Source organism: Lithobates pipiens, unplaced genomic scaffold, assembly GCF_037356315.1.
Source record: "Lithobates pipiens isolate NorthernLeopardFrog02 unplaced genomic scaffold, aLitPip1_a1.2 Scaffold_19, whole genome shotgun sequence".
NCBI lineage: Eukaryota > Metazoa > Chordata > Amphibia > Anura > Ranidae > Lithobates > Lithobates pipiens.
The window spans coordinates 461,545,989-461,570,426 of NW_027507764.1; the positions used below are offsets into that span (position 1 = coordinate 461,545,989).

General features: G+C 42.2%; 1 protein-coding gene across 3 annotated transcripts in view; it reads right to left on the reverse strand.

Moving 5' to 3' along the window:
* Positions 1–24,438, reverse strand: part of PDE7A (phosphodiesterase 7A) — a 183,134-nt gene that overhangs the window by 54,432 nt on the left and 104,264 nt on the right. For all 3 annotated transcript variants that reach the window (XM_077492795.1, XM_077492796.1, XM_077492797.1), the window contains 2 exons: positions 14,255–14,315; positions 4,710–4,793 (listed from right to left, as the gene is read on the reverse strand). In XM_077492795.1, the coding sequence (XP_077348921.1) occupies positions 4,710–4,793; positions 14,255–14,315 (145 nt within the window). The remainder of the gene's footprint in view (positions 1–4,709; positions 4,794–14,254; positions 14,316–24,438) is intronic.

Consider the following 24,438-nt stretch of genomic DNA (forward strand, 5'->3'; position numbering starts at 1 on the left):
CTCTCTGCGGAAAGGGGCGTACATTACGCCCCTTTCCGCAAGTGCCCTGCTGCCTGCTGGGAAACACACAGATCCCAGAGGCAGCGGGGACCGTCCTCATTGCGCAGCGCGGCTCGCGCATGCGCAGTAGGGAACCGGGAAATGAAGCCTAAAGGCTCCATTTCCTGATTCCCATACCCAAGATGGCGGCGGCAGTACTCGAGTGTCGATCTAGAGATCGGCTTCGGGTGCCGACATCGCGGGCGCGCTGGACAGGTAAGTGTCACTATTTTAAAAGTCAGCAGCTGCAGTATTTGTAGCTGCTGACTTTAAAAAAAAAAAAAAAAAAAAAAAACGCGGAGTCCCGGCGGACTCCCGCTTTAAGCATCATGACAATGTAATTCCATAATTGAGGATGTTAAAAGGAGGTCCTTTTCACGGTGCCACCACAGTGATTCACATCAGAAAATGCACCGCCAACTTAAGAAAAACTTGCTTACCAGATAGCAAACAAACCAGGCATGTAGCTATAGCTCAGTCAAGGGCTTGAACTTGCACAGTAGATCTTATAGAAGATTGGCCACAGGATGGATCACTGTAATATGTCTCAAACACTGGCAAACACTGTAGAGTCCGTACTCATCTCAGTCAGAGGGGGACCCAGAAAGAATAACTGGCCATGGTGTACTTTATTATTAGAAAATAAAGTAATGCACTTGCATAGATAGATTTAAAATTTGCAATTTTACCCCCCTCTCCAGATGAGTTTCATCATAAAATGACGTTGTCAACAGGGAACGAGCGGCGTGTTGACTCACCACCTTATATTGCAGAGCCACACCTTGTTCCCAGGTGACTAGCTGCAAAACACCATTTTAGGTTCAGGCATCCCTCACCTTTTGAAGCGCGCAGCAGCCCAAAATCCAAATCAGAAGTTCAGAGACACACAAAAAATATATATATATATATAATAAAAAAAAAAATGTATAAAGCTAAAAACAGGGGAGTTTAAACTAGAAGCCACTCTTCAAAGCTTAATCACACTGGATAATCATAACCAAATGGAAGAACTAATCCAGCACATTAACCCCTAAAAACGACCCATGATGAATAAGTATTCACCTTTCTGATATTATATTTACTGCAAAATATATATATATATATATATATATATATATATATATATATATATATATATATATATATATATATATATATATATATATATATATATAAATTCAAATATCAAAAAATAAATAAAAATAAAAAAAATTGTTCAATATATTCCCCAGGGTCAAATCCCATATCGGGGGAAAACTGACACATCCTTAAAGCACCCCTAGTATATAACACCGTTATTTTAAATAGGGACTAAACCCCATTAATCATAAATATAGGGTGGCCCAAGACCCCCTGGTGGATACCAGATTAAATGCACTGCCACAAAAAGCAAATTAATTCTATGTTGAGAATTTAGGATATTGTATACTAAAAAATTAAATAAGACCAGAAACCCGAAACATATTCTTAAATTAAATAATATGACTTTTATAAAAAAATTAATTCGGGGTGAATCAACTGAGATATTAAAAATGATATTTAAGGCCTACGCACGGGACTCAAATCAAGTATACACTAACAATTATGAATTATCTACAAAAGCATTTACATCAACATCTATTTTTAACCCATGTGAGGCATAGGCCATTCGTTATGGATCCAGGATTTCCAGTTTAGACATTTCCCTCACTAATAAACTTCCCCTCCAGTGGGGACTATTTGTGTGCAGATAATGCTTGGACACCAAGTGACTCCTAAACCTAATTTTAAGGTTGGTAATCTGTTTGCTAAGGCAAATCTGTAGGGGGCATTTGGTCCTCCCTACATATTGAAGCCCACATGGGCATTGTGATAAATAAATTACCCTGTGGAGCATGTAATAAACGGCTTAATCGTATATTGCATCAGTGTGCCGGTGGAACTAAAACAGGTAGTTCTTCTATGAGCACAACTGCTCAGAGAACATACCCTACACCTTTTACATTGATAAAAAAAACTGTGGATTGAAAATACTGGTTCTATTAGCTGGGGGGGGGGGGGGGGGGTTTCAGGTAGTACCGCCCTAAACATTCTGCCATTGTTCACACTGTGCCAATGTCTGGAAATTATTTGTTAATACTCCTATGTTACATAGAATGCGTGGTAACAAAAAGCAAACACTGAGGAAGATTACACATTTGTTCGTGGTGGCCATCTTTAACCACTTTAACACCAGGCCTCTTTTTTAAATGTGGTGTTTAGCGGTTAAAAACGTATTTTTGATAAAAATTACTTAGAACCCTTAAACATACATTTTTTTTCTAACATCCTAGAGAATAAAACGGCGGTTGTTACAATACTTTGTCACACCATATTTGCGCAGTCTTACAAGCGCACTAAAAAAAAAAAAAAAAAAAAAAAAAAAACACTTTTTTGTATTAACAAAATAAAGACATCGCGCTTCAAAATTGCGCCCGCTCGTGGAATGGCGACAAACTTTTACCCTTAAAAATCAAAAAAGCCCTAGCTAGCTGCTGCCATAAAAATATGCATCCCCAAAGCAGGGATGTACATCGGCATGCTGCAGTCGGTAAGTGGTTAAGCAAGTCCTCTCTATTCACAGCATTTACAGAATACATTGTATTGGTCAAAGACTTACTGGTATAACCCTTCTTCATTAACCTTAGTGTTAAGGTCTCAGCCTGTGCAAGAAATACATCCCGATTAGTGCAGTTCCTTTTGAGCCTTATATTGGCTCTTTGGAACCAAATTGAGCCATGGACCATAACGGAAGCGGCAGGGGACAGATGCAGCATTGGTCTGATGCTGCATCCACCTAGGCAAGTATGAATAAGAAAAAAAAATAAAACACACCATACTTCTCTTTTAAGGCCTCATGCACACTGGACATTTTGCCAACTCTTTCCTCCTGGCAGAAAAAACGCTTGTAAAATGCATAAATACATGGCCGGTAATTCATTTAATTTGCCAGAATAACCATTTAATTTGGCCATTGCATTGAATTTTTTTTGCCATAACTAATATTCTCAAAATATGCTATTGCACAGAGCAGGTAATTATAAACTGGTTTATTTTATTGCCTTTGCAACCTCTTGCTGACCGCCTGCCATCGTCTGACGGCAGCAGAACGGCTCTCCTGCACCCGCTTCAACGTAAAGGGGGTGCACACACCCACCGTGTCACAGAGGAGCCAATACACGTACCCGGCGGCCGTGATGGCCGCTGGGCACCCACGATCGCTCCTGACATAGCCAGAACAGGGATGTGTGCGCGCACACCCACATCCCTGTTCTGGCAGAGGAGAGGAGACAGATCGTGTGTTCCCAATATATAGGAACAACTATTAGTCTCTACCCCCAGGCACTCCCATCCCCCCGTACAGTTAGAACACACTGAGGGAACACATTTAACCCCTTTCTCGCACCCTAGTGTTAAACCCCTTCCCTGCCAGTGACATTTATACAGTAATCAGTGGCTATTTTTAGCTCCGATTGCTGTATAGATGTCAATGGTCCCAGAGAAAAAATAAATAAAAAAAATAAATAAAAAAAAAAGTGCCAAGTGTCCGATCTGTCGCCGCAATGTCGCAGTCCCAATAAAAATTGCAGATCGCCGCCATTACTAGTAAAAAAAAAAAAAAAAAAAAAAAAGATGCCATGACTCTATCCACTATTTTGTAGACGCTATAACTTTTGCGCAAACCTATCTATATATTTTAGCAAAAATATGTAGAAGAATATATAAATCGGCTTAAACCAAGGAAGACTTTTTTGAAATTTGAGATATTTATTATAGCAAAAAAATTAAGTTTATTTTTTTCAAAATTGTCTTTTTTGTACTATAAACAAAAACACTGTAGAGGTGATCAAATACCACAAAAAACGAAAAAAAAACTCCATTGTGGGAGGAAAAAAGAAAAGAAAAAAAGAAAAAGGAGACAACATAAAATTGTTTGGGTGCATTGTTGCACGGCCACGCAATTGTCAGTTAAAGGGACGCAGTTCCTTAAAGTAAAAAATGGCCCAGTCAGGAAAGGGGTAAATTCTTCTGGGGCTAAAGTGGTTAATGGTATTTTTATTTTTATTTAGTCATATGGCTGAAGATCAAAAACAGGGCAAACTTAAGTGTTTGTTACCCCAACACTTCATATTCCTGATATGTGCCTGCTGTACCATGTACTTGTATGAGAAAGTATCCTGGTCTCTTTGTATTGCTTCCTTTGTAGGAAATCCCTGGTGTTCTTGCTAGTCCCCTTGCTTTCCTAATAACTGATCACACTAAGCAGAAGAGCACACCATGGTCAATTATAGCTATGCTGGGAACTCCGTGTGCTCTCCTCCAATTATCAGGCTCGTCCCGACATGGCCTTGCTACACAGCCTCACTGTGCAGTTTGGTGTGCTGCTGCTTTTCCTCCCCTAGCTCTTATGCAGCCAAGAAAAGAACAAATGTGATCACTTCTAAAAAATGGGGGAGTATAATTTATTTTAATATCTTTATAAAAATGTTTAGCCTTTCATTTCTATGTTAAACTGAATAGGTTGTTTTACAAGGTGATCGTGTACAATCATGTTAAAACATCACAATAAATAAAATAAAGCCAACACTGACACCTAGTGGCAAAAACAGTTCATCATGACCTGTGTAATCAAATATTTTTCATTGACTTACAGTGCAAAATACGAAAATCAATGTAAGGGTGAGAGCCTCGTCTTTCAGACTCAAAGCCGGCTCTGCTTCTTACTCGGACATCTCCTATAAAAAGAAAAAGGAAGAACATAAAACAGACAATGCAGCCATGATATCATTACTACGGGTGAAACTCTCATTTACACTACAGGAAAAGAAAAACTAATAAAAAATAATAAAAAGATACACCATCATCTTACACAACTCCAAAATTATACTTTCAAACATGCAATTGCATGCTTTTATAGTGTGTCAATTACTGCCTGCGCAATCCAAGTCAAAGCATGTGTTAAGCATTCAGATGAGCCTAAACTGTATGTTCTTATAGTGTGATGGTACAAGACACCTTAGTGTGACAATACAAGATCACTTTTCATTCAGTAATATCTGCCTGCAGGATGCTCACAAACGGGAGTCTGCATAGTGTACAAGGCTCAGCACCTAGAAATGGCAGCTTTTAGCAGCTCAGCTTTTTTTTCCCCCACTCAATGCCATATGGACCCACTAAGTGTTACTTACTTGCACTCAGCTGTTTGAATATTACACAAGAGCCTATCAAAACACCAAAACTCAGTATTAACATATTACAGTGTGACATAATTAATTATCCACTGAAAGTCAACATTAGCTTTTTCAGAGAAGGGACATACAAGTGTACCAATTTTATTTTATTTTTTTAAATAGATACCCCCACCCAACTGCAAGTTTTCCATCCAACTGAAGCTGACCACAGATGGATAGAATTTCAAATGAAAATTCTTAAGTATTAGGAAAATCTGTACGAACATGCACAGAACATTATTTTGTTACAAAGATTCAATTTGCTTTTAGCATTTAATTTTGGAATGGACAAACTTTACAGAAGAAAAAAAGAAGACCATATGCACCGCTAGAAATTTAATTTGAGAAAAACCGTCAATCCTGCGCCTTGTTCACTTTCTACCATAAATGAAAGAAAATTCCATCCATTTCACCCATTAAAAAAAAAAAAAAAAAAAAAAAAAAATCGAAAGTCAGGTACACAAAAGGCAGAATGTCGGGGGACGTTTGACAGTTCAAAGAAAAACAAAAACACACACAAAAAAAATAAATAAAAAAAAAAACCCAGTTGACATTTTCTTGGCCAGTCTGTCCTTCAGGTCTGGTAAAGATTTGAGGGGAATCCCATTCCAAAACAAAAAACGGCATACCAGACCCTTATCTGGCTGGCAGGTCAGGGGGGACGAGCAAGCACCCGCCCCCTCCCCGAACCATACCAGGCCACATGTCATCAAAATGGGGAGGTGGGTGTTTGGGGAAAGGGGGGGGGCTGATGGGGACAAGGGCATTATGACCACAACAATGGTCAGTGGTTGTGGAGGTATGCAGGCGGGGGGGGGGGCTTATTGGAATCTGGAAGCACCTCGTACCTCTACCCTTTCACCAAAACAGTGTAAAAAAGTGATAAATACAAGAGACATGTTTTTGACAAAAATTTATATATATATATATATATACAAGTCCCTCAATGTAAATCCATCGTCAATCATGCTGCCCTGAAAAATAAAAACAAACAAAAACACTCCGCCTCCTGTCAAATGCCTGCTCTGTGCTCTGTGTCAACCTGGTAGCACCGCCCCTTCTGACGTCACGGAGTGGCGCATGCTCAGCCTGTGACATCTCGAGGGGGTGGGCTACCAGGAGTCCTGCCCCTTACCTATATAAGTAATGTCAAAGCGCAGAGGAGGCATTTGGTGGGACGCCATCTAAGGAGGCAGAGTGGTTTTATTTGAGTCGGCGGGCATGTGGCCTGGTATGGTTCTGGAGGTGGGGGCGGCATTCTTTTCTTTACATTCATCTGTCACTGGGACAGCCAGCTGACAGATGAGGGGTCATGGTTAAGGACGTGGGCGAGTGGCTCTCAGGCCCGCTGCTTACCAAACCAGCTATATTCTTCACACAGAAATCAAATTCTAATCATTCTGAAAAGTTGGAATTTGTTACAAAAAGGAATAAACAAAACATTTTAACCTGATATCAATGAGTTGTGTTACTATTTAATTCGGAGATTCAGGAACACAAGTAATCACAAATTTGTCTGAATTTGTATTCGGACCGAAAAACAAATTGCACGTGCCTAATGGTTAGTGCAATGGTTTTTTGGGGTTTTTTTTTTTTCCGTGTAACCCATTCGTCTAACAAAACTGTTGGGGTGTACCAGGCTTTAGAACCCTCTTTTCCCAAAAAGCTTTGTTCAAAATTCTACCCATTTATGGCCAGAATAAAGCAGAGTTCCACCCAAAAGTGGAACTTCTGCTCACCTGTCTCCTCTCCCCCCAATGTCACGTTTGCCACATTTCTGGGGGGGGGGGGGGGGTTTAACGTACATCAGAAGTATATCCCCTCCTCCAGCTGCTGCCAAGCCAGTAAGAACGCACTTTGAGCATGCACAGTACAGAACAGCTGCAAGTGCTACCAAAAAAAAAAAAAAAAAACAACACACACACACACACACACACACTTTACTCTTCCTTTATTTTGGTTGTCTGAACTAATAGGCAAGATAGTAAAACAATACAATTTTCAAGTTTAACAATCACATTTTTAAGATCAGAGCTAAAAAAATAAAAATAAAAAGGAAGAGGAAGGCCAGCCATTGACAGATTGAAATCTGGCTGCTTCATCAGGAACTCTCTGAACTTTAATGTATTTATGGGCAGGCTGGTTGTATTGAAGTTGATCTATCGAACAGACTTTGGTATATCCAGCCTGCAGGGCTTTTCTTGTGTGATCTCTGCCAGTGGCTATAGCTGCCAGCTGTGATCCCTCCAGCTGTCAGAACATAATGGCACAGTGGGAAGGTTTCCCTCATCAGCACTGACTGTGTTGATGGGGGAATCAACCTGTGCTTGAAGGAAAGAAAATTTCATAATTTATGGCTTGCTTTAGTTGGAAAAAGAATTTGCAGATGAGTAGAGAAACTTTTTTTTGTGAATATTGACATTGTCCTTGGTAACAAAAAGCAAATTCATTGTAAGTGGAAACAATTTGAATAAAAAAAAAAAAGAAGTAGAAAAGCCAAAATTTACATGCAGAAGTAGATAAATGGCAGCTGCACTCTATACACACTACCATGTTGCAAATAAGCTGTTAATGGGGCCATACATTAGAGTCAGACAGCAGAAAAAAATCATCTGTATATGTATAAATAAAAAAAACTTGCAATATTGAAGCTCATCAGATCAGCAATGGTAAAATTAATTGCAGAGATGACAAGTCAATTCAAAGCTATAGACAAAGTTAAAGGACAATTAACGTGGCCTCATTAAAGTAGCAATGTTTCGACCTATAAGCAAATACATTTCATACTAACTCTGAATATAGAAACAGGCTTTAAAAACCACCTCACCTCTTCAGCAGCGGATGTCGTTGTTCCTCATTAAAACCCAACTTCAGGCAAAATCTTTTTTTAATTTTTTAGTTTAAAAAAGGGAAAAAGCTAAAACTTCTGTCAGGTTTAAAATGCTGTGTGTCCCCTCAATTAGTTCCCACCTTGCTACCTGCCTGAACACACATCAAATATACAGGAAATGAGGAGAAAATTTCTCAAAATGGGGACACAGCTAACAATTAAAGAGATTACCGATTTTAACTGTACATTAAATTAAAAATGTCAAAGATTTTGGTTGGAGATGGGCTTTAAAATGTCCAGCATAGTGAAAGAATCCACCAATAGCACATAACAAAATTGTCAGCCATTCAACCACCATGGTTCATATTTCTGCTTTTCAGCACTAGATTCCTATGATCAATTCCCAATCTGTACGGATTTGTTGGGTTGTACTCAAAATTGCATGGGATTCCTCACAAATAAAAATAAAAAACCGGCTATAAAAAGTTTTTTTCCAAATGAGGGTTCTGGAGTAAACTGTGCCTTTTTTTTTAACCTTGTTAGGGCCTTGTACAGTTGTGGACAAAAAATTGAGAATGACATTAATTTTCACATAGTCTGCTGCCTCGGTTTTTATGATGGCACTGTGCATAAACGCCAGAATGTTATTTATTTAATTTTATTTATTTCAGCTACTTATATAGCGCCATCAATTTACACAGCGCTTTACATATACATTGTACATTCACATCAGTCCCTACCCTCAAGGAGCTTACAATCTAAGGTCCCTAACTCACATTCATACATACTAGGGACAATTTAGACAGGATCCAAATAACCTACCAGCAAGTCTTTGGAGTGTGAGAGGAAACCAGAGTACCCGGAAGAAACCCATGCAGGCACAGGGAGAACATGCAAACTCCAGGCAGGTAGTGTCGTGGTTGGGATTCGAACCAGCGACACTTCTTACTGCTAGGCGAAAGTGCTACCCACTACACCACTGTGATCAAATGAATTGCAATTAACTGCAAAGTCCCTCCTGAATCCCATAAAAAACATTTCCACTGCATTTGTGAAGAAGGCTCCAGGGCACCCAAGAAAGTCCAGCAAACACCAGGACAGTCTTGCAGTTGATTCAGCTGGGGGATTGGGGCACCACCAGTGCAGAGCTTGCTCAGGAATGGCAACAGGCAGGTGTGAGTGCAAGAACATTGGGGCAGACTGATTCTGCAAAAAGGTACAGGGATTGGACTGCTGAGAACTGGGGTAAAGTTATTTTCTCTGATGAATCACCTTTCCAGTAAAGCATCCTGAGACCATTAATGTGCAGGGTTGCGTCTCAGCCAAGGGACTGTGTTCACTTACAATTTTGCCCAAGAACAAAGCCTTGAATAAATAAAAAAAAAAAAAAAAAAAAAAAAGGTACAGAAATATCCGAGAGCAACTTCTCCCAACCATCCAAGGTTAGTTTGGTGACAAACAATGCCTTTCCCAGCATAATGGAGCATCTTGCCATAAGGTAAACGTGAAAACCAGTGGCTTGGGGAACAAAACATTCAAATTTTGGGTCCATGGCCAGGAAACTCCCCAGATCTTAATCCCATTGAGAATTTGTGGACGATCCTCAAGAGACGGTTGAACACAAACCACACAAACCCCCCACAAATTCTGGCAAACTCCAAGCACTAATTTTGCAAGAATAGGCTGCCGTCTGTCAGGATGTGGCCCAGTAGTTGATCGAGAGCATGCCAGGGTGAGTTGCAGGTCTTGAAAAAGAAGGGTCAACACTGCAAATATTGACTCTGCATAAACAATGTAATTGCCAATAAAAGCCTTTGACACTTCTGAAATGCTTGTAAAATTGTAATTATACTTCAGTATGCCATAGCAACGCCTGACAAAAAGATCTAAAAACACTGAAGAAAAAGACTTACTGAAAATTTTTAATATTTGTGTCATTCTCAAACCTTTTGGCCACGGCTGTAGTGTGTTCAAAGGCCTTGGGTTTTTTGGCTCTGCACACACACCAAATACACTCTTCATATCAGGTCTGCATTCCTGCAACCAAAGCACATCCTGCAGTGCCCTTTATTAACCTCTGGCATAGCCATATAAAATGCCTTGAAAAGTTAGACAGAAGTTGGTAAGTCTTGTGATGAAACCTTTATGTCCCCTTATTTTGATCATTAGCAAATAAGAGAAGAGGGTAAAAACGCAAAATGATTTAAAAAATGACTCAACAATGAGAGAACATTAGGCTAGGTTTTAAGGCTGCTTTAACACATGCATGGCATCCTTATTGCAAGGAAGGATTTTTGATTTGGTTGGAGTTTGGCTTTAAAGATCTTTTACCAGAATACAATGAATACATTTATCACAGAAGACTAACTTAGAGAAGATAAATAGCAATATTTTAATAATAGCTGTCAAACTACAATTTCAAAAATACTGTGAATAATACAGTCCACCAGTCTCTCAATGGATTAAATGTGTATCTCTTTGAAAGCAACCAAATGAAAAGTTGAGTAATTTTTTTTTTAACATATGGGTCACCTATGGGTGCCACCTATGGATGCCATCCATTTAAACGTTTGGAACAACATTTTTTTACTAAACTGAAAAATTACAAAGAATTCCCTTTTACCAAAAAAAATTAAAAATAAAATTGTACTCCTATTACAGTGTAACAAATGCAATTTTCTACCAGATAAGCTGGGGTACACTAGTGCATTTTTTTCAGAAATCTTCATTTTAAAAACCTTCATTTGATTTTCTAATCAGGGGTCAAAAACGATAATTTTTGACTGCAGTAATGAGACAATGCAAAGAAGTGGGATGTAAAATGCTTCTCCAACTAAAAATGTTCTACTAGTGAATGCGATTCCGCCCCAAGTAAATTCATTCCAAAGACAAATGTTAAAAGCAAACATATGTTGCAAGCATTTTCAAATAGCCTTTGTCAAGTTACCAAATATACAAAGAATTTTTGTGCAAAAGTTTTTGGAAATGTTACTAGTGTACGTCCAGTTTTTAGGTGCATTCTTGGATGTCAGCCGAATATATTACTACATAATACAAATTTCTAGTGTCTTTTATATAATCCAGTGATGTCTCTATGTTAAAGTCAAGACACTTCAGGTGATTAGCATATTTAACGTGAGGCAGGAAGATTGCCAATACCTCACTTAAAAGGCTCTACTCTACTGGTCACATTCAAAGCCTGGACCAGAAAGTCATTCCTCCTGTGCCTCAGTGCGTTTTCATTGACTGTACTATGAGGAGAATTTACAAAAACTGGTGCACAGTCCGCAGCATCTGTGCATAGTAGCCAATTAGCTTTTATCTTCAGCTCTCTCAGCTTTAAAAATGAAAGATGAAAGCTGACTGGTTGCAATGCATAGCTGCTCCAGTCTTAGCCAACTCCCCTCTATGACCCTTTCCTCACAAATGTAACCTGTTCAAAATTTAACAAAAAAATAAAATAAAAATAAAAATTAAAAAGCAGCCAGCTTATCCAAACCACTTCCTGTGAGCCCAGGCCACCATGGACCACATCATCATTATGGAACTGCCAATTAGTCAAGGAGAAAGGACCACCTACAGCCAAGGAAGAAACCATGTTACTGGACTTGCATGAAGGTTGCAGGGGATGTAATGGTTTTTAAACCATGGAGTTCAGCTTGTAATTTCATTACACAGGAAAAAGCATAAAGTTCAAACACTTTTACTGCTACTGGTCTCCTGTATCCTCATTTTATGCTCAAATACCAACTAAAAATATCTACAATAGAGCTTTGGCTAGAGATGCATGTGCAATGTTTGGGATATCAACCACAAAAGGAGTGCATTACTTTGTAAGAGTATTCTAAAAAGTTGATCTTAAAAAGAAATAAAGGGTGCTTGGGGTTCCTTAAGCAATGAAGGCCCTTCTCCATTGACCCCTTTACACTTTTAGAAGTAGGCTCTACTGCATTGCACTAAAGTCCCTTCTCTGACCTCCAGTGAAAGGGGGCACAGACCATCAATGTAAGCAAGCATTTTTTCCCTAATCACAATGTAAGGGAATACTATATTTTTCACTTTCAACATTTATTTCCTGGCTATTATTTTTTTAGTTGTAGTATAGAGCAACCTCGAGTCTGAACATATGCTAAGCACTTTTTTTTTTTTTTTTTTCAAAAGCAATTCCAAGGTCTTTTTTTCTATGAAGACCAAACATGTTATACTTGCCTGCCCTGTGAAGTGGATTTGCATAAAGCAGCCCAGATTCTCTTCTGTGCTCCTGGTCCCTCCCTCCTGTTGAGTGCCCCTACAGCAAGCAGCTTGCTATGGGGGCACTCGAGCCGTGTCACAGCTCCCTGTGTCCATTCAGACAGGGAGCCGTAGCCTAGCCCTATCCCCTTTTTCTCCTGATTGGCTGACTGACTTTGACGACAGCAGGAGCCAATGGCACTGCTGCTGTGTCTCAGCCAATCAGGAGGGACAGTCCCGGACAGCCCAGATACTCGTGGACATGGCTGGGAAAAGATGGACCACGGTCTTCAACTGGATATATGCTTTAGAAAGTGCTCTTCGTGTTAGCAGATTTTCTCTTTCTAGTTAAGACAGAACCCTGGGCATACAAAGAAGACAGCTGACTGGAGGAAAGGCACACACCCCATCTCCTCAGATAGAGACTTTCAGCTCTGTTTGTTGACTAGTTCAGGACTTTGATAAATTTATAGCAAACTCCCCAACACAAAACTCTGGCTGCTTTTCTCATACGCGAGGGAGAACCTGTCAGGCCGATAACAGAAGGGAGCAACAGACAGCTATAGGACAGAGGGCTTTTTAAGAGATAAAGAAAACAGTTCAGATATAGGTGCCCAGCTCAAATTTCATGAATCAGATTTACATCCACTTTAAGTCTACAACTTTAACACACACTTTCATTGTGGGATGTGCTGCGTGAGGACGGCTCCAGACTAGACAGTTATTAAATCATATACCATTGCCACACAGCACATCCCAGAGTGAAGGAAGAGGTATTGTGGAATAGTGGTGCTCCAGGTAGCAAGAAATAAAAGTTCAAGCCAGAAAGGTAAAACCCCCAGACTACCAGCTGTTTACCTTGCAAGGCAGGCAAAGTGGTCCTTAAATGCTCTGAAAAAATGTTCAATAACAGTCACCTATTAACATTGCATTGCTGTGCCATTCATTTTAAATGGCACCCCAACTCACTGAGGTAAAGCACCTGCATTGGAGCATGCCAAAAGGCATGGTAGTGCAATGTGTTAAAAACAAAAAAATAAATAATAAAACCTGGCGCTACTTCAAGCATGTTATAGTGCATTGGCAGCCTATTCATTTTGAATGACTGCTTTAACGCAGTGCATGCAATTTAACACACTGTGAAGGGGCAAATGGGCTCAAATTAAAATACAGTGCACGTCAAAGCTAGCTTTGTTACAGTGCTGTAGTGCAGATGCTTTGATTTCCATTGTAACAGGACATTGGTGATGGTCTTCAAATTTAATAGCTTTCTGGGGGGGGGGGGGGGGGGGGGGGGGGGGGGTGGGCTACCCGATTTTGACAGCTACCCACTCCCACATCATATTGGCAATCCGCGCTCTACATTTCCGGCTCCTTCTCCCTGCTTCTTTCTAGGACACACACAGGTCCCAGAAGTCGGTATGATCATTCTGAAAGCGCAGCGCGAGTAGGAAACCGGTATGTGATGAAAACAGAAGGGTTTTATTTAAAAATTTCATTAACACGTTGATGAAGGGGCAAAGGAAAAAACCAGGGAAGGGGAACGTATAAGCCGATTTGTCTTCAGTTTTAGTCAGATTAAAGTCAAACAAATTTTATGGTTACAGAATCAACCTTTTGCACAGTCAGATACATGGGCCCCAGTGGTACAGGAGGACTTATTCTTTTTTTCATCCATCTCCACATCTTATGTCCCACAGGGGTGTGTATGAAAATTGTACCAAAAAATAAATAAAATAAAAAAAAGTATTTTTCCCCAAAAACCTTTTAAGGCATGGTCTGTAGAATTAGTTGGAAATAACCGGTTGCAAGGGGCCAACAATACATTCTCTTGGCAGCATATATATTTTTCCTGCACAAGTCTAAACTTTGTTCTTTCACATCTGTTGCACAACATTTTACTTACCTAGCATACGGATGTACAAGGCAGTTTGGTCAGAGCTGTCATATGATATCGCCCCACGTCTCTACAAAGAAAAAAAAAATAACAAAAAAAAATAAAAGAAGAAGAACAACAAACATCAGTTGACGAATTGAATCTGTAAAGGGTAATAAGAAACCATTATATAACAAAAATAATAAACAGCAAGAGAAAAAAACCAATGCATCTAAGAATTTGTAAAATGGAATGTTTGCCTTTGGGTTTAATACAGCTTTAAGAGCAGGATGAAGCATGCTGCAAATCATAAAACTGGAATTCTTGGTGATTTCTATAAATCTATACAACAACAAGCACAATGCCCATCATAGTAGTTCATTACAGCAATTTTTCCCTAACAGGTTTTCAAATGCTTTCAGCAAATATGTAAAAGGCCAATGTAACAGATTTATAACTTTGTTAAATAAGAGGCCACCTTATGTATTTTCAGCACAAGAGCTTATTATCCATAGACAGAAGTAACTTGTGGATAACGGACAAAGTGGCCTTTTAGGACCTTGTTCTTCCTATGCCGCCCCCTCTATCACCAATAGATAGATAGATTCATGCAATGCATGAATCTATCCATCCATCTATGGCTGCCACTGCCACCTCCTATTCAGGCACCCGCCCCCTTTACGGGCACAGGGAGCCTGAATTACAGCAGCGGGGGGGGGGGTGTTTTTGAAGCACCTGGTTAGAGCCATAGGCTCTAACAAGCATCAAAAAAGGTGACCTGCAAGCGCCATGCTGGGCGCTCGCACGTCACTCAGCTGTGTTAGAAAAGCAAAGTAATGTTCGCTTTCCTAACACTAAACCACCTCTCCGCCAATCAAGTGCTCGGGTCTGTTACATGTCACCTGATTGGCTAAAACGACAGGCACCGCTACTGGACGCCTATCAGGAGGAGAGGACAGGAGATGAGGAAGGCAGGAGACGCACTAAGGACCACGCTTGTTGCCTTTACCCGCTGCCCCAACAAGACCGTGTAAGTGCCGGGCAGATGGCGAAAGGGTGGGGGTCACACTGGGGGCATTCAAGGGCACAGTGGCTGCAACTTATGGGCGCAGTGGCTGCAAATTATGATTTTATTTCACATTTTTACTCAGAACCCCCAACCGTTATATATGGGGTTTTTTTTAGCAGACAACTTTTTATCTCGTACACGGTATTTGCGCTATTTCCCCCCCCCAAAAAAAAAAAAAAATAAAAAAATAAAAAAAATAAAAAAAAAGAGTATGAATTAAAAAACAAAACCGTAAAGTTAGCACAATTCTTTTGTATAATGTGAAAGATGATGTTACTCAGAGTAAATGGATACCCAATATGTCACGCTTTAAAATTGCACCCAATCATGGAATGGCGCCAAACTTCATTACTTAAAACAGGATACCAGTTTAGTTACAGAAGAGGTCTAGTGCTAGAATTCTTGCACGCGCCGATTCCTCACGTGTGGTTTGATTAGCGATTACATATGTGGGTGGGACTTGCGTGTGTGTCCGCTTCTGAGCGCGAGCTACTGTGGACAGGGGCATTTAATATATATATATATATATATATATATATTTTTTTTTTTACTTTTTTAGATTAACCTTTTTTTACTACACACTTTTTTTTATCACTTTTGCCTCGTTTCCACTAAGTGGATCGGTTTGGGTACAGTTTGGAAGGCTTAGAATGGTCCAGCCTATTCAGGGGAGTGTTGCACTGTAAGTCGGACCACCAGGGGCCATACGGGGTTTAGAAAAAAAAATGCCTAGCGTGGCCTCACACTGATTGGCAGACGTTTTTCTGTCCGCCAATCAGTGGAATGTATCGTAGCTCCGCCCTCATCGTACCGCTCCTTTTTTTTATGGCCCCACATCTGAAGCAGGACCCTGAATGGTGTGGTATGGTTCAGTTGTATGGGCTGCTTTCATAATGGAAACACTCAAAATAGTGTACCGTACCGCTCAGTGGAAATTAGGCATTTTATTCCAATTACAAGGAATGTAAACATCCCTTGTAATGGGAATCTATGTGACAGGTCATCTTTATGGAGAGATGCGGGGTCAATAAGACCCCACGTCTTTCCTCCAGGCTGCAAAGCGTGAGATCGGGGGGGGGGGTTCACTGATCTCTATCGCGGCTTTGTTCATTTCCGGGTATGACGGTCATGGAGATGACTGGTGACCCATCTGGTCACTGGAAATATCCATCGTCCTCATCCGTCGCCGGCCGATTCTTTCGCCGGACCCCCGAAGGCATGGGAGAGCAGGTCGCCTATAAGAACGATCAAGCAACGGAACTGCACAGAATCGCTGGCTGCAAAGAATGATATTTGAATGATGCCTCTAGCTGCAGGCATCATTCAGATACACACAAACACAAAGCTGGATCAAGATCGGGCTTAGGCAAGTATTTCGGAGGGATTGAGCAAGTAATCTTTGAAGAGTTGTTTTTTTGGCGTACAGGTACATCCATTTCTATATGCCGCCAGCGGCGGCACGCTCGCGTGTCGGTCGGGACCCCCGCGAGTACGGTTGCGGGTCCCACGGACTCGATCACCGTGGGCATACCCGTGATGGTCTCACGGGGAGATTCCATTGTAAAACAGCATCTCCCCATTCTGCCTAGCAACAAGTGACACTGATCTCCGCTCCATGTGATTGGAGCAGACATCAGTGTTCACCAACACAAAGCCACGCTCCTCCACAGTTAGTAACACGCCCCTAGGAACACTTAACCCCTACACTGCCACCCCCTGGTTAACCCCTTCACTGCCAGTGTCATTTACACAGGGAAAAAAAAAAAAAAAGTTTAAATCAGTTGCTGAACGCCATTACTAGTAAAAAAAAAAATAATTAATAAAAATGCCATAAAACCATCCCCCATTTTGTAAACGCTATAACTTTTGCACAAACCAATCAATTTCTTATTGCAATTTTTGTTTACCAAAAATATGTAGAAGAATACGTATCGGCCTAAACTGAGGGAAAAAACACATACACACACACACACACACACACACATACATACATATATATATATATATATATATATATATATATATATATATATATATATATATATATATATATATATATATATATACATATACACACACATACATATATACATATACATACACACACACACATATATATATATATATATAATTTTTGGGGGGGGGGGGGGGATATTTATTATAGCAAAAAATAATGCTTTTTTTCAAAATTCTAAAATTCGTTCTATTTTTGTTTATAGCTCAAAAAATAAAAACCACAGGGGTGAGCCACGTCGCACGACCGCGCAATTGTCAGTTAAAGCGATGCAGTGCCAAACCGCAAAAAGTGGTTTGGTCTTAAGCCAGCAAAATGGTCCGGTCTGAAAGTGGTTAAAGGGCAACTCCTCTTTCCTGGGGGGGGGGGGGGGGGAAGAGTTATACAAGCTGAAATTTGTGTAAACAAATCCTTGGGGTCCTTAATTAGCAGAACGTGGCAACAAATCCTTACTGGATGCGTGTCCTCAAAGGAAGAGAGAATGTGTCCATTAGAACTGAAACTTTGGTGGGACATTGCAGTCCCCAGAATGAAAGAAAAGTTTTTTGTTTTTTTTTGTAAAACAAAAGTATATTGGCATGGGCAAACTGGACAAGCCACTGAATTGTGTATAGGCTGGGGGGGTCCTTCAAATAATTGGCTTTGAGTTTAAAGCGGAGTTCCACCCAAAAATGGAACTTCCGCTTTAAGGGAGGCGACCCCCTGACATGCCACATTTGGCATGTCTTTTTTTGGGGGGGGGGGGACCGGTACCACAACGGAGATCACCTCTTCCCCCCTCGGCAATCTGGGACACTTCATAGGTCCCAGATGATTGCCCAGCCAGTCGCAGCGCACGAATGCCCAGTGGGTGCCCAGCTGCAAAGCCACAGCTGGTCATCCACCGTTACAATGCTGGCACCGCAGAGAGGAGGGGGGAGGGGAGCGGGGCTTCATTCCCCAACATCGCAGGACCCTGGGACAGGTAAGTGTCTGATTATCAAGTCAGCATCTGCGGTATTTTTAGCTGCTGACTTAGTTCTTTTTTTTTTTTTTAAGCAGAACTCCACTTTAAGTTTTCTACACCTTTGCAAATTTATGCAAATATAGTATCTCATTGGGGGCCGGGCCAAGAGACAAGGACAACAACCCAGAGCCAAGATGGTAAAGGCTAATAAATCTCCGGTGAAGCAGGCACCCACAGAGCGGCACACGACTTCATATGGGAGGCTGGAGGAGCCCAAGAAGAGCAAATCCAAGAAGGTGGCCATGATGAAGCAGGTGAAGGAGGACAATGTGCTGAAGCTGGGTGCCGGATCAACTTTATCTGACAGCAAAGTGTCAGCCCCGAGGAGGCTGCCAAACTTCTGCTGGACTCCTAGTGAGTATACAAAAATTATACAGAACTTGTTGTGTGCCCTGATGTCTGGGGGGTGAACATAGGACACATCAGAAATAATTGGGCGGTGTCACGATGAGGAGTAAGTGATCGGATTACAGCTATGTATTATGACAACACTCCAAACACCATATAAAAAAAGGATAGACAATGTCACCCTAAAAAACACGCTCAAGGGTCCAGGCACCATACACGTGTTCCACTGTCAAACACGCACAAAGATGGTTACAAAACATAAAATCTAAACTAAAATCTCAGTATTCAGGTTTAATTACAGCGTTGGCACTTGGAAATAAATGAGTTGGTTTTGTGTCGCAGTTTGGGCACTCGGGCTCAAAAAGGTTCGCCATCACTGGTCTAGGCTATAAGAAAAATGATCAAGACCCTGAAACTGAGCTGCAGCATGGTGGCCAAGACCATAACAGGACAGGCTCCACTCAGAACAGGCCTCGCCATGGTCACCCAAAGAAGTTGAGTGCCCCTGCTCAGCATCATATCCAGATGTCGTCTTTGGGAAATAGATGCATGAGTGCTGCCAGCATTGCTGCAGAGGTTTTAAAAAGGGGGGGGGGGGGGGGGTCAGCCTGTCAGTGCTCAGACCATACGCCGCACACTGCATCAAATCAGTCTGCATGGCCGTCATCCCAGAAGGAAGCCTCTTCTAAAGATGATGCAGAAGTAAGCCTGCAGTTTGCTGAAGACAAGCAGACCAAGGACATGGATTACTGGAACCATGTTCCTTGGTCTGATGAGACCAATATAAGCTTACGGTTTTTGGTTCAGATGGTGTCAAGCGTGTGTGGCGGCAACCAGGTGAGGATTATAAAGACAAGTGTGTCTTGCCTACTGTCAAGCATGGTGGTGGGAGTGTCATGGTCTGGGGTCGCATGAGTGCTGCCAGGCACTGGCGAGCTACAGTTCACTGAGGGAACCACGAGAGCCAACATGTACTGTGACATACGGAAGCAGAGCATGATCCCCCTTCCCTTTCAAGACTGGGTTGCAGGGCAATATTCCAACATAACCCCAAACACACCTCCAAGATGACCACTGCCTTGCTAAAGAAGCTGAGGGTAAAGGTGATGGACTGGCCAAGCATGTCTCCAGACCTAAACTCTATTGAGCATCTGTGAGGCATCCTCAAAACAGAAGGTGGAGGATCACAAGGTCTCCAACATCAGAATATCGACATGGATAGGATGAGGACTCCAGTGGCAACCTGTGAATCTCTGGTGAACTCCATGCCCAAGAGGGTTAAGGCAGTGCTGAAAAATAATGATGGCCACACAAAACCTTGACACTTTGGGCTCAATTTGGACATTTTCACTTAGGGGTGTACTCACTTTTGTTGCCAGCGGTTTAGAAATTAAATGGCTGTGTGTGGAGTTATTTTAAGGCAAAAGCAAACTGACACGGTTATACAAGCTGTACACTCACTACTTTACATTGTAGCAAAGTGCAATTTCTTCAGTGTTGTCACATGAAAAGATAATAAACTTTTTACAAAAACGTGAACTCACTTTTGTGATGAACTGTATATGCACAAGCTGCAGGACCACATCATCAGACCAGGCCAGAGTCTTTCACTGCTCTGTGGTTCAATTCTGAAGTTCATGAGCCCACTGTAGGCACTTTTGGCTGTGGACACGTGTCAGCATGGGCATTGTGACCAAACTGCAAAGCTAATTTTTTTCTGCTTTCAAAACAACTTCAGGGACAACTAGGTTACTTAATGCTGGAGACTCAAAATTTATAGTTAGGACTGCAGTACACTGAGGTGCCGTGAAGTGGCCTCTGCAGCTTATGCATATATTTGCAAATTTGTGTAAACTAAACCCCTGGTTTTAACATGAACTGCTAGGATAATTTGGTTTGTTGCAGGCTGGTTGGTAAGTGAGCTGGGAATTAGTTTTTTTTTTACATAAACAATATATCCATCCCACTTTCAGATGTCACTGTAACAAGATAATCAAGATTATTCCCTTTACCTGTCAGTGGTCATGAAGTTATGCCTGATCAGTTTTTATCGTAACATATAAAAGAATATATGAGTATTTGTAATAAAGTAGAAAACTTAAACTCAAAGCAATTTAACTAAATGTGCAATTGCAAATTTTAGTGAAATGGAAAACTTGAGCTAACAAAATGACCCAAACTTTTTGCCAACAAAGTACTGCAAGTACTTTTAGCAAGATCCTGGACTAGTTAAAATTCAGGGCAAGGAAAAAGGTAATTTTATTTAATCAGCAGTAAGCACTCACCAGATATTAGGGACATCCAGAACTTCAGGGTATGAATGAGCTTGTAATCCATTACCCCTCTCCCATATGATAGCACTAGACTCATGATTAGTCCTGCACCATAGTGGGCCTGAGAAAGGAATACATGGCCCTGAAAAATCTGTTTGGATCTCGCACAAGGAGTTATTTTCCCAGGACTAGAAGCCTTTGTGGATCGGCCAGGGATTGTGAAAACGGAAAATTGAATACTTCCCTTTCTGTAATTTTCCTTTCCTGGTGCCTACCCATGGCAGCATACCAATGGTTGATGTCTCCGCCCTCGATCAACCCACAGGACCACGTAACTTCCCCCTCAGGTATTCTTTGTAACTAGTCTTCAGAACATTAAGGTTTATTAAAAGGGAGGGTGTATGCTGCAATGGGTAGGCACCAGAAAAGGAAAATTACGGAAAGGGGAGTATTCACTTTTCCGTTTTCCTGGTGCCTCCATGGCAGTATACCAATGGTAAATAACTCGCTTACAGGGAGGGTACTGCAATAATGATTTTTAATGATTTTGCAGAGCCGATAATTTTTTTTCCCCGAAATCTCGGGAGGTGAGGACTGCCGGATCTAGGCTATAGTGCGACATGAAGGTGTTGAAGGATTACCAACTAGCCACTCTGCAAATTGTTTCAGGGGAGACCCTCGCCAAGGCTGCCCAGGAAGAGGCCATTCCCCGTGTCGAATGAGCATTCACTGCAACTGGGACTGGGGGCCCACTAGCCAGATATGCCCTCTGAATTAGTTTTACGATCCAGCTGGCTAAGGTCATCTTGGAGGCCGCCATTCCTTTCCTTGCACCCTTGGGAAAAAAAAAAAAAAAAACACAAAAAGTTGATTCTTGCTTAAATGCCATTTCAACTCTAAATGCCTCAGGGACCTGGCCACATCCAATTCATGTAGTTTTGAAGAGGTTGGATCTTCTCCGAAGGCTGGGAGAATCCATTCTTGATTAAGGTGGTAAACTGATGGTACCTTCGGGACAAACTGATGAAAAGGCTGCAGAACCACCCTATCTGGAAAAAACATGATGTAACTTCATGTGAGCACCCTAGGCTGCCCAGTCTCTTCCGCTCAATTTCCAGGCCCTCAAGTCCAGGATCTCCGGATGCAGGTGGAAGAAGTCTCCTTGCAATAGGAGGTTGTCCGAGTGGGGAAGCGGAAGTGGATTGCACAAAGTCATCTTGATTAGAAGCGGAAACCACGGTCTCCTCGGCCAGTATGGGATGACCGACAGGATAGTGACCTTCTCCGATGTCAGCCGCTGGAGGAACCCCAGTATCACGGGAACCGGAGGAAATGCATACCCCTTCTGGAAATTCCAGGGCTGGATTAGGGCATCCACCCCGGCTGACCTCAGAGATGGAAACCGTGAAAAAAACCAGGAGGAGTTTTGACATTGAGCGGGGAGGCAAAAAGATCCATCTGGGGAGTACACATTGTTGGCATATCCAGCGGAAAACTTGTGGATTCAGTGACCACTCGTTGTTGAAAGACCTTGAGAGATGATTGGCTAGCTGATTCTTGGGGGCTGGGATGTAAGGGGCCCGAAGGTCGATAAAGTTGTTTTCGGCCCAAGATATAATTGGGGCTACCTCGCTGGTTAGGGACCTGCTGCATGTCCCCCCTTGGTTTCGAACATAGGCCACTGCCGCCCTGTTGTCCATCTGGAGCAATATGGCCTTGCCCCTGAGCAGTGGAGTGAGATGCAAGATTGCCATCCATGCTGCCCTTAGCTCTAGGATGTTGGAAATCATCCCTTCTGCATTGAATCGCCACTTCCCTTGCACTAACTGGTTTTGGAAGTGTGCCCCCCCATCCTATCTGGCTTGCATCCGAAGTAAGGAATGACCATGAGATGGGTCCCAGGGAACGGTGAGCCAGAAGGTTGGGTGGTCTTGTCCACCACCAGAGGCTGGACTTCATTGACAAGGTGATTATTAATTGCCTCAGGTGCTTCCTTCTCCACTGCGCCAGAAAGCCCGGCTGGAAGCCTCGCAGATGCCACCTGGCCCACTTCACCATTGGTATACAGGATGAAAGGGACCCTAGGAGGCTCAGACAACCTGATGCTGGCATGGAGCGGCTCCCCAACGCCTGCTTCACCTTCTGGGTCAATATCGGGATCTTTTCTGGTGGGAGTGACACGGCTTTCTCTGGGGTGTTGAATAAAGCTCCCAGGTTTGTCATTTTCTGGGTAGGTGTCAATTGACTATGCATAGTTGATAAGCCACCCGAATCTGGTCAAAGTGTTCAGGACTAGCTGCACCTGCACCTCCAGAGTTTCTCTGTGTTGACAGGATTAATATGTCGTCCAGGTAGTGCAAGACCCTGACCCCTTTTTCCCCCAGAGGGGAGCTAGGATGGCCACAAACTGTGGTGAAAGTCCTGGGAGCTGATGAGATTCCAAAATGGGAGACATTGGAACTGGAGGCGCAGATTGCCCACTTTGAAACTGAGAAAAGCCTGAAAATGATGGTGGATGGGGGGGGGGGGGGGGGGATGTGGAGGTATGCATCCTGAAGATCTATAGAGACCATCCAATCCCCTGGCTGTACCGACAGAATTACTGTATTCAGGGATTCCATCTTGAAATGCTCTACTCGTATGTAACAGTTTAGCCTCTTTAGGTCCAGAACAGGCATCCAACCTCCTGATTTCTTGGGAACTAAAAAGATTGGGGAATAGAACCCTAAGTGAACTTCCGAGTCGGGAACTGGCTGAACCGCTTGTTGGTGAAGGAGTAATTGGATATATTGAAAGAGAACTTGTCTCTTTTCTCCAGAGGTCGGAATCTTAGTGGGTTGGAATGAAAAAAGGTGGAGGACGGTTTTTGAATCTCCAGTAATGTCCTTGCCGGACTGTGGAGACTGCCCATGGATCCGTGCAACTTTCCACCCAAACCTGGGAAAAAGACCAGAGTCTTGCTCCTACTGGACCGGTTTGGGTGGGTAAGGAGTCAAAGACTTCTGGCTCTCAACCGTCAAAGCTGAAGCCTTAGGCTTTCCCAACTTAAGGAAAGTGGCTTGTGAGCCCTTCCAACCTCTTTTGTATTCCTTACCGGGACAGTATGATCTGGCATCCCTAGATCTTTGTTGGGTGGCTGGTCGCGAAGTGAACCTTCTTTTCCTATTCTATCCTGAGGGATAAGGCCACTTTTGCTGCCTGCGACTCGTGTAATGGCTGTATCCATCTTTTCGCCGAACAGGGCCTTACCATCGTATGGAATGCGACACCATGACTGCTTTGAAAGATGGGTCTGCCGACCATGGCTTTAGCCATAATGCTCTTCTGGCTGTGATAGAGTAAAGCATAGTGCTGGAGGAGCACTTCAGGATATCGATGGCCGCTTCTGCCATAAAATCAGAGGCCAGTTTTAATTCATCCAGAGCTTTGACGTTTTCGTTTGGATCCAGGCCTCGCCTGAGGGCCATCTCGATATTGTCCACCCATACTTTTGTAGCTCTGGAG